Raw genomic sequence first — 13,056 nt, forward strand, 5'->3', positions numbered from 1 at the left:
GCATCTGGTTTGCAAGATGCTGTGCTGTAGATGTCATGCACACAGACAAACAGATACCAGTCCTGACCACAAAGGAGTTAATGAAAGCAGGAAAAGATGGTTTTATAATTAGGAACTTGAATTATAGTGCAAGATGTAGTTATTGTGTTGAATTTAAAATATCTCTGGAGGGGCGCCTGGGTGGCATAGTCGGTTAAGCGTCCGACTTCAGCTCAGGTCATGATCTCACGGTTGGTGAGTTTGAGCCCTGCATGGGGCTCTATGTTGACAGCTTGGAGCCTGGAACCTGCTTTAAATTCTGTGTCTCCCTCTGTCTCTGTCCCTCCCCCGCTTGCTCTCTGTCTCTGTCTCTCTCTAAAATAAATAAACATTAAAAAAAATTAAAAAGTCAGATTCTACAGATATTTTATTTAAAATTTTTTTCAATGTTTATTTATTTTTGAAAGAGAGACAGAGCGCAAACTGGGGAGGGACAAAGAGAGACGGAGACACAGAATCTGAAGCAGGCTCCAGGCATACAGCTGTCAGCAGAGAGCCTGATGGGAGGCTCAAACCCATGAACCGCGAGATCATGACCCAAGCTGAAGTCAGATGTTTAACTGACTGAGCCAACTGGGCACCCCTAGAATCTGACTTCTAAAAGAAATAGCTTCAGCATAAAAAGTCCAAATAGTGTCACTATGTCCAAGCAGTGTTTCAATCAAGAAGAAAGTAGTAAGTCTCATAGAAGAAAAGTAGCAGTCTTTTCAGAGCCATTTCATGTTGGTTGTTAAAATGCTTACAAACGGAAATGAAGGACCTTATGGTTCAGAAGAAATGAGACAATAAATGAAATATTATCTAGACATATTCCATTTCCTGAAGGCTTTATACTCTGTTATTTTTATGAAAAGGATTACTCTGTTCTGTATATCTCTATCCAGAAATGTCCCCAAGAAAATACTTCAGGCTTTAAAAGAATAGTGGAACAACCAGAATCCAAAAATAGTTGGACAGGGGGCAGGAGTGGAAGAGACTTCTTGGCATAGTCCATTGATGAGATGTGAACACTGATGATGGATTGCATTTACTATTTTCTCTCATGAGTTAGTTTTATAATTATGTAATAAAAATGGCATTTTATGAGAAAAGCAATGCTGTAATATTGATTAAGCATAGTTATGAAAGAGAGGGAAGCCCCCTGAAACATTTTAATAGTGATCATTCAATTCTTCTTTCATTCTCTGCAATCTCTCTTCTATGACCCCCATCTACACCTGTGGGGGGCTGGGCCCTGGTGCCAGGCTGAGACCGGGTCGAGCAATGTTCCCCGTTGACTCAAGCCAACCCGGTGGTCCCCCCTCCCATTCATGTGGGAGGCCGGGCCCTGGCGCCAGGCTGAGACCGGGTCGAGCAACGTTCCCTGTTGACTCAAGCCAACCCGGTGGTTCCCCCTCCCATTCCCCCACTTTCAAGGGCATACGAAAGCCTTGTCAAGGCTGAGAAAGTTAATTCCTGAAGCCTGTGGTCTGCAGGTGTTGGCAGTAATGCTACCTCCCTTTTTCTACCCCGAGTCAGATAGAAACAAACATGGGAATTGTGTTTTGCTAGCAATCTTATCAACAAGGTCTTGTGACCCGTCTAGAAAATGCACAAGAAACACAGAACTAAATGTTTTGGTGGGCAGCAATTATGTGAAACCTGTTTATTCTTAGAGTGACCTAACCCATAAGAGTCTGGTTATAAAAGATTGTGTACAGCAACAATAAAGCCGTCACTTGGGCCATCAGCCCAGGGGACCCTCCTGTTCCCAAACTTTCTCTTCTCTCTTTTTTTCTTGCATTCCCCTACCCTCAGGACCCTGACCTCGGTGTTTGTCGCGCCGGCCGCGACAAGTGGCGCCCGAACAGGGACCTGAGACAACAAGGAGGAAAGCGAAAGCGGACCGCGCGGCGTCTAATTCAGGTAGGGGAACTGTGCCAGCAGCACAGACGACGGGAGTAAAACTATGGGACAGAAACAGTCTATGGAACAGGGATATTTTATAACTGCCTTGCAGGCTCTTATGAAGGAGAAGGGAATTAAGGTTTCTCAGTCAGCCCTTAGGGAATTTTTTGACATAGTGCATGATTATTGCCCATGGTTTCCAGACGGGGGTACAGTTGATTTAAAGGATTGGCAGCGAGTTGGTCAGGAACTTAAAAATCAGATGAAGATTCGTGGAGCTGCGGTTCCAGGGACTTTGTGGTCTACTTGGACCTGTATTAAGGAGGTCCTTGATCCGCAGGATTCTATTGAAATAGTTTCTCTTAGCTCGGAAGCAGCCCAACCCTTAGTGACTTCAGATGCTCCTGTCCCTCCAGAAACTACTTTCAATGCCCTTTCGGGACAGTCACGGTGCCTTCACCTTTACCTCCTCTCCCCCTCCTAGAACAGTTATCTATGCAAGATCCAGAAAATAGTGATGACTCTCCTTTTGGGGATCAGGGAGATGATGGGCCGTATTTGGAAGATCAGAGGAAGCCTGCCTTCTTGGCCCCTCTGGTCCAGAAGGTACCTTTAAAACGACCTTCTCTTCAGGCAACAGATAGAGGCTTACCTCGGATGGCTTTCCCTATTACTCAGAATCAACAGTCCACTGAACCTTACCCCGTTATGGGAACTACTCCTTTGCAGCGGACTCTGTATCAAGCAACACAGTATGGGGAAGACACCTCTGCTTTTCACACTTACCCTGTTATTCAGCAGGGGGGACAGAGAGTGTACTCCGCCCTAAGTTTTAAATTGCTGAAAGATTTGAAATCCTCTGCAGCCCAGTATGGTCCAACAGCTCCCTTTACCCTGTCTATGCTTGATAATTTGAGCAGGGAGGCATTATGCCCAGGAGATTGGAAGGTCATTGCTCAGGCTTGTTTGAGTGTGGGAGATAACCTCTTGTGGAAAGCAGAATTTGCAGAGAATGCTGAAAAACAGGCTATGTATAATAAAAGAACTAACATACCAGTGGATTTTAACATGCTCACAGGTACAGGACAATATTATGATGTGGGCCTCCAGCTAAATTATCCTGAAATTGCATATAATCATATTAATACCTGTGCCATTACAGCTTGGAAAAAACTCCCCTCCACAGGGGGCAGAACTGAGGAATTGTCTAAAATTAGGCAAGGGCCAGATGAGAAGTACCAGGATTTCGTTGGGCGCCTTTTGACTGCAGTCAGTCGTATCGTTACTGATGGGGAGGCAGGTACCATTATTGTAAAACAACTGGCTTATGAAAATGCTAATTCTGCATGTCAGGCAGCCATTCGTCCTTGGAAAAATCAGGGTACCTTGGAGGATTATATCAGACTATGTGCTGAGATTGGACCATCTTATATTCAGGGCATTACCTTGGCAGCCGCCTTAAAGGGAATAGACCCCTTACAGGTGCATGCCCAGCTTCAGGGTAAAAACGTAAGAACTAATCCAAGGAAGTTGGGTGGAATAGTGTGTTTCAAATGTGGCCAAAAGGGCCATATGAAGGCCCAATGTCATAGTACAAAAATAATTCCAACCACCCCCAGTTTGCCAAGTGGCCCTAACATTAATAATAAGCCGGCAATTATTTGTCCCAGATGTAGACGGGGGTATCACTGGGTCAATGAATGCCGCTCTAAAACTGATTGTAATGGCAAACCTCTTCAGGGAAACTGGGAGCGGGGCTAGCCGCAGGCCCCTCAAACAATTGCGGCAATGTTCCCACAGGTGCCTTCTCACCCATTGTGTCCAACACTGGAGACCTCCCAGGTATTAGCCAACTACACCGCGGCACCCCCACCAGTGCAGGACTAGGTCTTGCCCCAGCTCAGTCCGTTTACCTCGAAGGAGGGCAGCCCCCTAAAGCCATCCCCACAGGGATATGGGGGCCTCTACCCAGGAATACTTGGGGGTTATTATTGGGAAGATCCAGCTGGACTCTTAAGGGATTGATGATCTATCCTGGAGTTATTGATGAAGATTACACTGGAGAAATAAAAATTTTGGCTGGCTTAACTATGGGAACTTTGGTGCTTGAGCCCAAGACTCCCATAGCACAATTGATCTTGATACCCCGGATATCCTCCAATAATAAGGCCGTTAAACCTTATCGGGGAAATCAGGGGTTCGGCTCCACAGATCTTTATTGGGCTAAAGTGATCTCTGTAGAAAAGCCCATGCTTACATTGCATATCCAAGGAGTCCCTTTTGAGCGACTAGTGGATACAGGTGCAGATGTCTCAGTTATTGCTCAAAAAAATTGGCCTGTCACATGGCCTACTCAAGTGACTAATATTCCAATTAAAGGTGTTGGTTATGCCTCTGCTCCATTTGCAAGGCTCTGATTATTTACATTGGAGACTGCCTGATGGTATGACTGGAACTTTTCAGCCTTTTGTTTTGAATATAGATCTTAATCTCTGGGGCAGGGACATATTAACTGCAATGAATTTGACTCTGGAGACTAAGGCAGTCCCAATTCAAAAACAGGCTAATCTTGCTATGCACCTTATGAAGGAAATGGGCTATATTGAGGGGAAAGGCTTAGGGAAGGAGTTACAAGGGAATCCTGAGCCATATGTCCCCGAGCCTAAAAGAGACCATTTCGGATTGGGTTTTTCCTAGGGCCATTGGAAACTCCCCACGGTATGCCTCTCCAGTGGATGACTTCCACTCCAGTGTGGGTTGACCAATGGCCCTTACCTACTGTTAAGAGGGAGGCTGCTGCTCACCTCATAGAGGAACAACTGCAATTAGGTCATTTAGTTCCCTCCACCAGTCCCTGGAACACCCCAATCTTTGTGATTAGAAAAAAGTCAAATAAATGGAGGTTGCTGCAAGATTTGAGAGCAATTAATGCTGTCATGAAGCCCATGGGGGCTTTGCAACCTGGCCTCCCTTCCCTATCGGCCATTCCTTTACAATATCAATTACTAGTTTTGGACTTAAAAGATTGTTTTTTTACCATTCCATTGGCCCCTGGCGACGGAGAACATTTTGCATTCTCCCTGCCTTCCACTAACTTACAGGAACCTGCTAAGCAGTATCAGTGGCAGGTCTTACCGCAAGGCATGGCTAACAGTCCGACTTTATGTCAAGAGTTTGTGGCCAGAGCAATTGCCCCTTTTAGACAGAGTTTTCCCCATGTATATTGCATCTATTATATGGATGACTTACTTTTGGCTGCTGAAACTGAGGAATTATTACAGGAGGCTTTTATTTCTCTCCAAAGATGCCTTAAAGCATATAATTTGATTGTTGCCCCTGAGAAAGTTCAAAGGGAAGCACCTTTTGAATACCTAGGGTATCTCATCTCCAAATCAACTGTCCGACCTCAGAAAGTATCAGTTAGAACTGGACATTTGACTACTCTAAATGATTTTCAGAAATTATTAGGAGATATAAACTGGATTAGAAATACACTAGGAGTCACCACAGAACAATTACTGCCTTTGTTTAATATTCTAAAAGGAGATAGTTCTCCAGCATCCCTGCGAAGTCTCACTCAGGAAGCTAAAGAAGCTATAAGACATATAGAACAGGCCATTCAGCAGGCCCAAGTCACTAGAATTGACCCTTCTCAGCCTTTGTATCTAATAATATTAAAACCTCAGGTCATCCCCTTTGCAATTCTGTGGCAATCTCATGGTCCACTTGAATGGCTACATTTAGCCTTACACTCTCTGCATGTCATTAATCCTTTACTATCTATGGTTTGTCTTCTCATCATTAGAGGAAGATCCCGAGCTGTTCAGCTCTTTGGACACGATCCAGAATTTATTGCATGTGCCTTTCTGACACAGAAGCTGGTGGACGCTGCTTTTGCTCAGTCCATCGAATGGCAACTTGCCTTGGCTAATTTTACAGGTCAAATTAAATTTCATTTACCTTCTGATTCTTTAATACAAGGTTTCAGTCTTATAGATATTTTGCCCTATAATCCTATTGTTTGTCAGCCGATTGAAGATGCTGTTTCCATTTTTGTGGATGCTAGTAAAGAGGGTAAAATTGCAGTGTATTATGTCACTTCCCAACATAAAAATTTGATCACTTTAAATTATACGACTAAATCTGTCCAAAGGGCCGAGCTTTATGCTGTACAGGTAGCCCTAAAAACTTACCCAGAGTCTATAAATGTCTATTCTGACAGTCAATACATTGTCAACGCCGTGTTGCAACTTCCCACTGCCTTTATACTGACAGCAGATGAGGAACTGTATCATCTATTTCATGCTATACAAAAACTTCTTAATTCACGGCACAGTCCAATTTATATTCCCACAGTCGAGCTCACACCAATCTGCCTGGTCCCCTAGTTGCTGGGAATCGGATAGCCGATGCAGCAACCCATTTATTGCAAGTTCTGCCCATTACCACTCCTTTGGAAACAGCCAAAAGGAGTCATGATAATTTTCATCAGAATGCGGCAGCCCTTCGACGAGAATTCAAAATATCTCGTGAAGCGGCCAGACAAATTGTTAAACAGTGCGGCATCTGTCCGCAATTCTTCCCACAGCCGGTCTATGCCATTAATCCCCAAGGTCTTCGGCCCAATGATTTGTGGCAAATGGACGTCACCCAATATTTACCTTTTGGGAAATTGCAATATATACAAAATGTGTCTGTAGATACTTGCTCAGGCTATATACATGCTTCAGCCCACTCAGGAGAAGCATTTGTTGATGTTCAAAATCACCTATTTTCTGCCTTTGCAGCAATGGGCAAACCTCATAAAATAAAAACTGATAATGGTAGTGCTTATACTTCTAAATCTTTTGCAGAATTTTGCCGCCGACTCCGAATTGAGCATACAACTGACATTGCTTATAATTCCACAGGACAGGCTATTGTTGAGCGAGCTCATCTGACTCTAAAACAGTATCTGCAAAAACTTAAAGAAGGGGAGATATTAAAGGGAAAGATAAAGTATTCCCCACATGTACATCTCACTCTTGTGTTGTATGTTTTAAATTTTTTAAATGTCAATGAAGCAGGGATGACTGCCGCAGAGCGTCGCTGGGGAAAGAGTCAAGAACCTCTCTTGATGGCTAGATGGAAAGATATGCCGGAAGGCATTTGGCGAGGCCCAGACCCAGTCCTTCGAAAAGGGCGAGGGTATGCTTGTGTTTTTCCACAGGATGAGGAAGCGCCACGCTGGGTCCCACTTCGGCTCCTCAGAGACATTACGGTTGCGCCGAAAAATGGCCCAATTGACAGAGACGGAGCCCCCCCAGAAGCGACAACGGCGGAGTCATAAGGCGGGTACACCCACCTGGGGACAGATAAAGAACCTGTTGACCCAGGCCACTGATGTAGTGATGGCCTCAGGTAGAGAGGTAACGGCCACACATGTCTTCTTGGCATGCCTGTGCATTCTAACTACAACCGGAGAGTCTGCCCTCTATTGGGCATACATGGTAGGTCCTCCTACAGTACAACCTGTAACATGGAGAGACCCCACACCCATAGTATACACTAATCTCACCTTTATGGGAGGGGAAGATGCAGGGTTTTTGCCCACTGTGTCGGCCTCTATAAATTGGACGGCACTCTCTGCAGGAGTACCCATCTGCCTGCAAAGGGAGTCTATGCCGTACAAACTTGCTTATGGGTGTTTGGGTACGAAACCAGTAGGGCGGTCTATTACTTATACTATGTGGCAAAATGACAAGCGTCTTTCTGAATGGGTACCCCGCTCTTTTGCCGCTTATTGGCAAAAGAGAGAATTATTAGGAGAATGGATGTTTTTTGGACCGCATGATCCCCCTCAGAATCTTCCTATATGTCCCTCAGCTGGTCAAGGCCTTACTGGGGACTCACCTTGGGGTATATGTGCCCAATCCTCTTCTTTGAGGATGACTCCTAAAGACATAAACTATACCATTACAGATTATTCCCGAAAGGCCCGGCTAGCTCAGTCGGTAGAGCATGAGACTCTTGATCCCAGGGTCGTGGATCCACCTCCTAGCGAGGTACAGGTACACCATAAGATTATCCCACAAACCATTTTGCAATCCCCTGAAGGAAGAATTCATTCTGATCTTTGGAAGTTATATGCTACCTTTGATAAAATATATACTAATGACAGCTTTAGTTTTCCAGAATATTATGTTTCTCCAGTTCTGCAATTGCGTGCCTGTGTTCCTCCACCCTACTATCTGATTGTTGGAGATGGGACCATTACTCCAGTAAAAGAAGATGGTCATCAGTTATACCGGCTGACGTGTCCTGCTTGTGTTTTGACCAATTGTCTACCAGTAGATGGACCCTCTAGAAGTGGAATGAAGGTTTATCTGGTCTTACAACCTCCCTACTGGATGTTGCCAGTATATGTTACAGGACCTTGGTATCCTAATTATGGGATGCAATTGGCTTTAGAAATCAGTAAACGGCTGCGCAGGACCAAACGGTTTCTTGGACTCTTAATTGTTGGACTCATAGCAACAGTGACTGTAATTGCCTCTGCAACTGTATCTGTAATATCCTTACATGAAAGTGCCCAAATGGCATCCCATGTAAATGAATTGGCTCATAATGTATCCAAGGTGTTTGCCACTCAAGAACGAATAGATCGTAAATTGGAAGCCCAATTAGAGGCACTACAAGAAGCATTAATGTATCTTGGTGATCAGTTTGCTGTTTTGCGTACCAGACTTTCTTTAATTTGTCATGATGCATATAAGCATATCTGTGTTACCCCTTTAGAGTATACCAATGTGACATGGGGACAAGTGCGTCGTCATTTACAAGGGGTTTGGCATGATGCTAATACTAGCTTAGACCTCTTACAGCTACAAGAAGAGATAAATGCTGTTGCAAGTAGCTCACTCAGTTTCCCTGACCCTGGAGATCTCGCTGAAACCATACTGCACCAACTTAATGGGTTTAATCCATTTAATATTCTTCAGCATTCCTTTTGGATCTTTATTGGAATTGTTTCCGTAATATCTGTTATACTTGTCTTGCTGTGTTATTTCTGGAGATGGGGTCTTACTGCCTTTACCACATACCAAGCCAGGATGCACATGTTGCAATTACAAACAATAGGGGGACATGTGGGGGGCCGGGCCCTGGTGCCAGGCTGAGACCGTGTCGAGCAATGTTCCCCGTTGACTCAAGCCAACTTGGTGGTCCCCCCTCCCATTCATGTGGGAGGCCGGGCCCTGGCGCCAGGCTGAGACCGGGTCGAGCAACGTTCCCTGTTGACTCAAGCCAACCCGGTGGTTCCCCCTCCCATTCCCCCACTTTCAAGGGCATACGAAAGCCTTGTCAAGGCTGAGAAAGTTAATTCCTGAAGCCTGTGGTCTGCAGGTGTTGGCAGTAATGCTACCTCCCTTTTTCTACCCCGAGTCAGATAGAAACAAACATGGGAATTGTGTTTTGCTAGCAATCTTATCAACAAGGTCTTGTGACCCGTCTAGAAAATGCACAAGAAACACAGAACTAAATGTTTTGGTGGGCAGCAATTACGTGAAACCTGTTTATTCTTAGAATGACCTAACCCATAAGAGTCTGGTTATAAAAGATTGTGTACAGCAACAATAAAGCCGTCACTTGGGCCATCAGCCCAGGGGACCCTCCTGTTCCCATACTTTCTCTTCTCTCTTTTTTTCTTGCATTCCCCTACCCTCAGGACCCTGACCTCGGTGTTTGTCGCGCCGGCCACGACATACACCAAAGTTACCTCATAATGGCTCAAACTCTTAACTTTATTTATTCAAAATAGACTTCTCTCTTGTTCTACAAACCCATACATTCATATATCCCTTTCTACCTAACATTTCCTCCTAAACATCCTCTAGGTACTTCAAATGCCACTGAACAGAAACTCATTATCCTTACTGCAGTTTTCGGTCATTCTGCTCATGGGAGTTTTAGTATGTGTTTCTCAAAGTGGTTCTTGTTTTTGCAGCGAAGCATGGTAAAATCTTCTATAGCCTCCACAGATATTAAAGAATAAAATTTTTATGGATTTTTCTGATCTTGTTGGCAAAAACTCTACCTATGTGTTAAGGCTATCTTCTATTAAAGCAGCATTTCTTTTGTAAATAGGTAGGTAGGTAGAGGATGGTATAGATAGGCAAAGAGAAGGACAAAGAGACAGAGAAACAGGGAACTGTAAATAACAGTGTTTTACAAAATGAAGGAATAAGTGGATGAACAAGTCACTGATTCTCAATGGGGTAGAAAGACATCCAGAATGGGGTGAGCCATTATCTCTGCTGATGGGTCTTTCCTGGTCTATTGTAAACATGGCTTGAGTTTTAGAGAACAATCATATTTTCAAATACATTGCTCCATTAAAACACTATCTTATCAATCTTGGTGTTTGGGAAATTTGGTCACCAAATTTACAGTGGAAATTAATAAATGTTTGTGTCTCACATGCTGTTTTAAAGGTCCTTTAAATTTCTCTTTGAGACAAAAGACATTAAATATTCAACTGAGGTAAACTTCAATTTTTCAACTTTCTACCATGGTTATTTCTTAGTCTTCATCTTTCTTGACCTCATAGCAGTTTTTTTTCAATATATGAAGTTTATTGTCAAATTGGTTTCCATACAACACTCAGTGCTCATCCCAAAAGGTGCCCTCCTCAATACCCATCACCCACCCTCCCCTTCCTCCCACCCCCATCAACCTGAGTTTGTTCTCAGTTTTTAAGAGTCTCTTATGCTTTGGCTCTCTCCCACTCTAACCTCTTTTTTTTTCCTTCCCTTCCCCCATGGGTTTCTGTTAAGTTTCTCAGGATCCACATAAGGGTGAAACCATATGGTATGGTATGGTATGGCTCTCTGTATGGCTTATTTCATTTAGCATCACACTCTCCAGTTCCATCCATGTTGCTACAAAGGGCCATATTTCATTCTTTCTCATTGCCACGTAGTACTCCATTGTGTATATAAACCACAATTTCTTTATCCATTCATCAGTTGATGGACATTTAGGCTCTTTCCATAATTTGGCTATTGTTGAGAGTGCTGCTATAAACATTGGGGTACAAGTGCCCCTATGCATCAGTACTCCTGTATCCCTTGGGTAAATTCCTAGCAGTGCTATTGCTAGGTCATAGGGTAGGTCTATTTTTAATTTTCTGAGGAACCTCCAGACCGTTTTCCAGAGCGGCTGCACCAATTTGCATTCCCACCAACAGTGCAAGAGGGTTACCGTTTCTCCACATCCTCTCCAGCATCTATCATCTCCTGATTTGTTCATTTTGGCCACTCTGACTGGCGTGAGGTGATATCTGAGTGTGGTTTTGATTTGTATTTTCCTGATGAGGGGCAACATTGAGCATCTTTTCATGTGCCTGTTGGCCATCTGGATGTCTTCTTTAGAGAAGTGTCTATTCATGTTTTCTGCCCATTTCTTCACTGGGTTATTTGTTTTTCGGGTGTGGAGTTTGGTGAGCTCTTTATAGATTTTGGATACTAGCCCTTTGTCCGATATGTCATTTGCAAATATCTTTTCCCATTCCGTTGGTTGCCTTTTAGTTTTGTTGGTTGTTTCCTTTGCTGTGCAGAAGCTTTTTGTCTTCATAAGGTCCCAGTAATTCATTTTTGCTTTTAATTCCCTTGCCTTTGGGGATGTGTCGAGTAAGAGATTGCTACGGCCGAGGTCAGAGAGGTCTTTTCCTGCTTTCTCCTCTAGTGTTTTGATGGTTTCCTGTCTCACATTCAGGTCCTTTATCCATTTTGAGTTTATTTTTGTGAATGGTGTGAGAAAGTGGTCTAGTTTCAATCTTCTGCATGTTGCTGTTCAGTTCTCCCAGCACCATTTGTTAAAGAGACTGTCTTTTTTCCACTGGGTGTTCTTTCCTGCTTTGTCAAAGATTAGTTGGCCATACGTTTGTGGGTCTAGTTCTGGGGTTTCTATTCTATTCCATTGCTCAATGTGTCTGTTTTTGTGCCAATACCATGCTGTCTTGATGATTACAGCTTTGTAGGAGAGGCTAAAGTCTGGGATTGTGATGCCTCCCTAGCAGTTTTTAATAAAATTGAAAATTTCCTCCTTCCTGAATATTTTCTTTAGTTGGCTTGGGCACATCACTCTCTCTTAGCTGTCCCCTTGCATCACTGGCTGCTCCTTCTCAGTTATCTCTGGTGACTCCTTCACATCTACTTGACCTCTTTAAACATTGTTATGCCTATCTACAATTTCATATGATATCATGGCTTTAAAAATCTATATGACAATGATGCTCAAAGCAAAAGTTCAGCCTCAACCTCTCATCTAAAATTCTTTCTGCTAATTCAAAATCTCTACAGAGGTGTTCAATACAAATTTAAAGTCAATGTGTTCAAAACAGAACTCCTGATTTTCCCCTTGACTTTAACTGCAGCAGTCTCTTCTCTACCAATAACAAGTGATCTATCCAGTTGTGTGAGCCAAAAATCTTGCATTTTTTTTTTAATTCCTATCTTTCCTCATAACTTACCAGTAATTTTTTTAGGAAATCTTGTTGGCTCCACCTTAAAAATATATCTGTAAAACTACCAATTCTCAGCATCTCTTTCTGTTCCAATTTTCTCACTCATATCCACATGCTATAACCTTGGTTCAGGTATTAACATTTCTCATCTGGAGTATTGCAATAATTTCCTAACTGGCTTTCTTTCTTCCTTTCCTGTGATCCTTTTAAAACTAAAGTGGGTGCACCTGAATGGCTCAGTTGGTTGAGTGTCCAGCTCTTGATTTCAGCTCAGGTCATGAATCAAGGTCATGGGATTGAGCCATGTTGGGCTCTGCACTGAGCGTGGAGCCTGCTGGATATTCTGTCTCTCTCCCTTTGCCTCTCTCCCCTGCTTGCTCTCTCTCTCTCTCTAAAATAAAACAAAACTTAAGTCAGATCATGTCTTTCTTTTGCTCAAAACTCTCCAGTGGCTTCCTATCTTCTCAGAGAAAAAGCCTATAAAACCTTAAGTGATCTGTTTCCCCAATAGTCTATAACCTCTCTTTTGCCATTCTCATTTGTTGTGCTCCAGCCACACTGACTTTCTTGCTTTTCCTTGAACACATGCCTCCAATATGCCATCTCAGAGCCTTTGCATTAGCTGT

At 43.4% G+C, this 13,056-nt stretch overlaps 1 protein-coding gene across 3 annotated transcripts; it reads left to right on the forward strand.

Annotated features, from left to right (window-relative positions):
- The first annotated feature begins 1,278 nt into the window (after positions 1–1,278).
- LOC109263008 (endogenous retrovirus group K member 6 Env polyprotein-like) lies at positions 1,279–9,664 on the forward strand. Of its 3 annotated transcripts, none has more exons than XR_008417090.1 (2): positions 1,279–1,944; positions 6,780–6,880. XR_008417090.1 is itself a non-coding variant. In XM_019442154.2 (2 exons), the coding sequence occupies exon 2, from the start codon at positions 7,137–7,139 to the stop codon at positions 9,081–9,083; it is 1,947 nt and encodes a 648-aa protein (XP_019297699.2). In that variant the 5' UTR covers positions 1,279–1,944; position 7,136; the 3' UTR covers positions 9,084–9,664. The 3 variants fall into 3 exon arrangements, 1 of the variants encoding a protein (XP_019297699.2); XR_008417091.1 differs by lacking the exon at positions 6,780–6,880 and adding an exon at positions 5,732–5,834; XM_019442154.2 differs by lacking the exon at positions 6,780–6,880 and adding an exon at positions 7,136–9,664.
- Positions 9,665–13,056: the final 3,392 nt, after the last annotated feature.

The sequence above is a fragment of the Panthera pardus genome, unplaced genomic scaffold (assembly GCF_024362965.1).
Source record: "Panthera pardus isolate Hobbes unplaced genomic scaffold, ASM2436296v1 HiC_scaffold_24, whole genome shotgun sequence".
NCBI classification, from domain to species: Eukaryota; Metazoa; Chordata; class Mammalia; order Carnivora; family Felidae; genus Panthera; species Panthera pardus.

Coding starts and splice junctions, on each gene's coding strand:
- LOC109263008 (XM_019442154.2), top strand. CDS start 7,137: ATGAGGAAGCGCCACGCTGGGTCCCACTTCGGCTCCTCAGAGACATTA.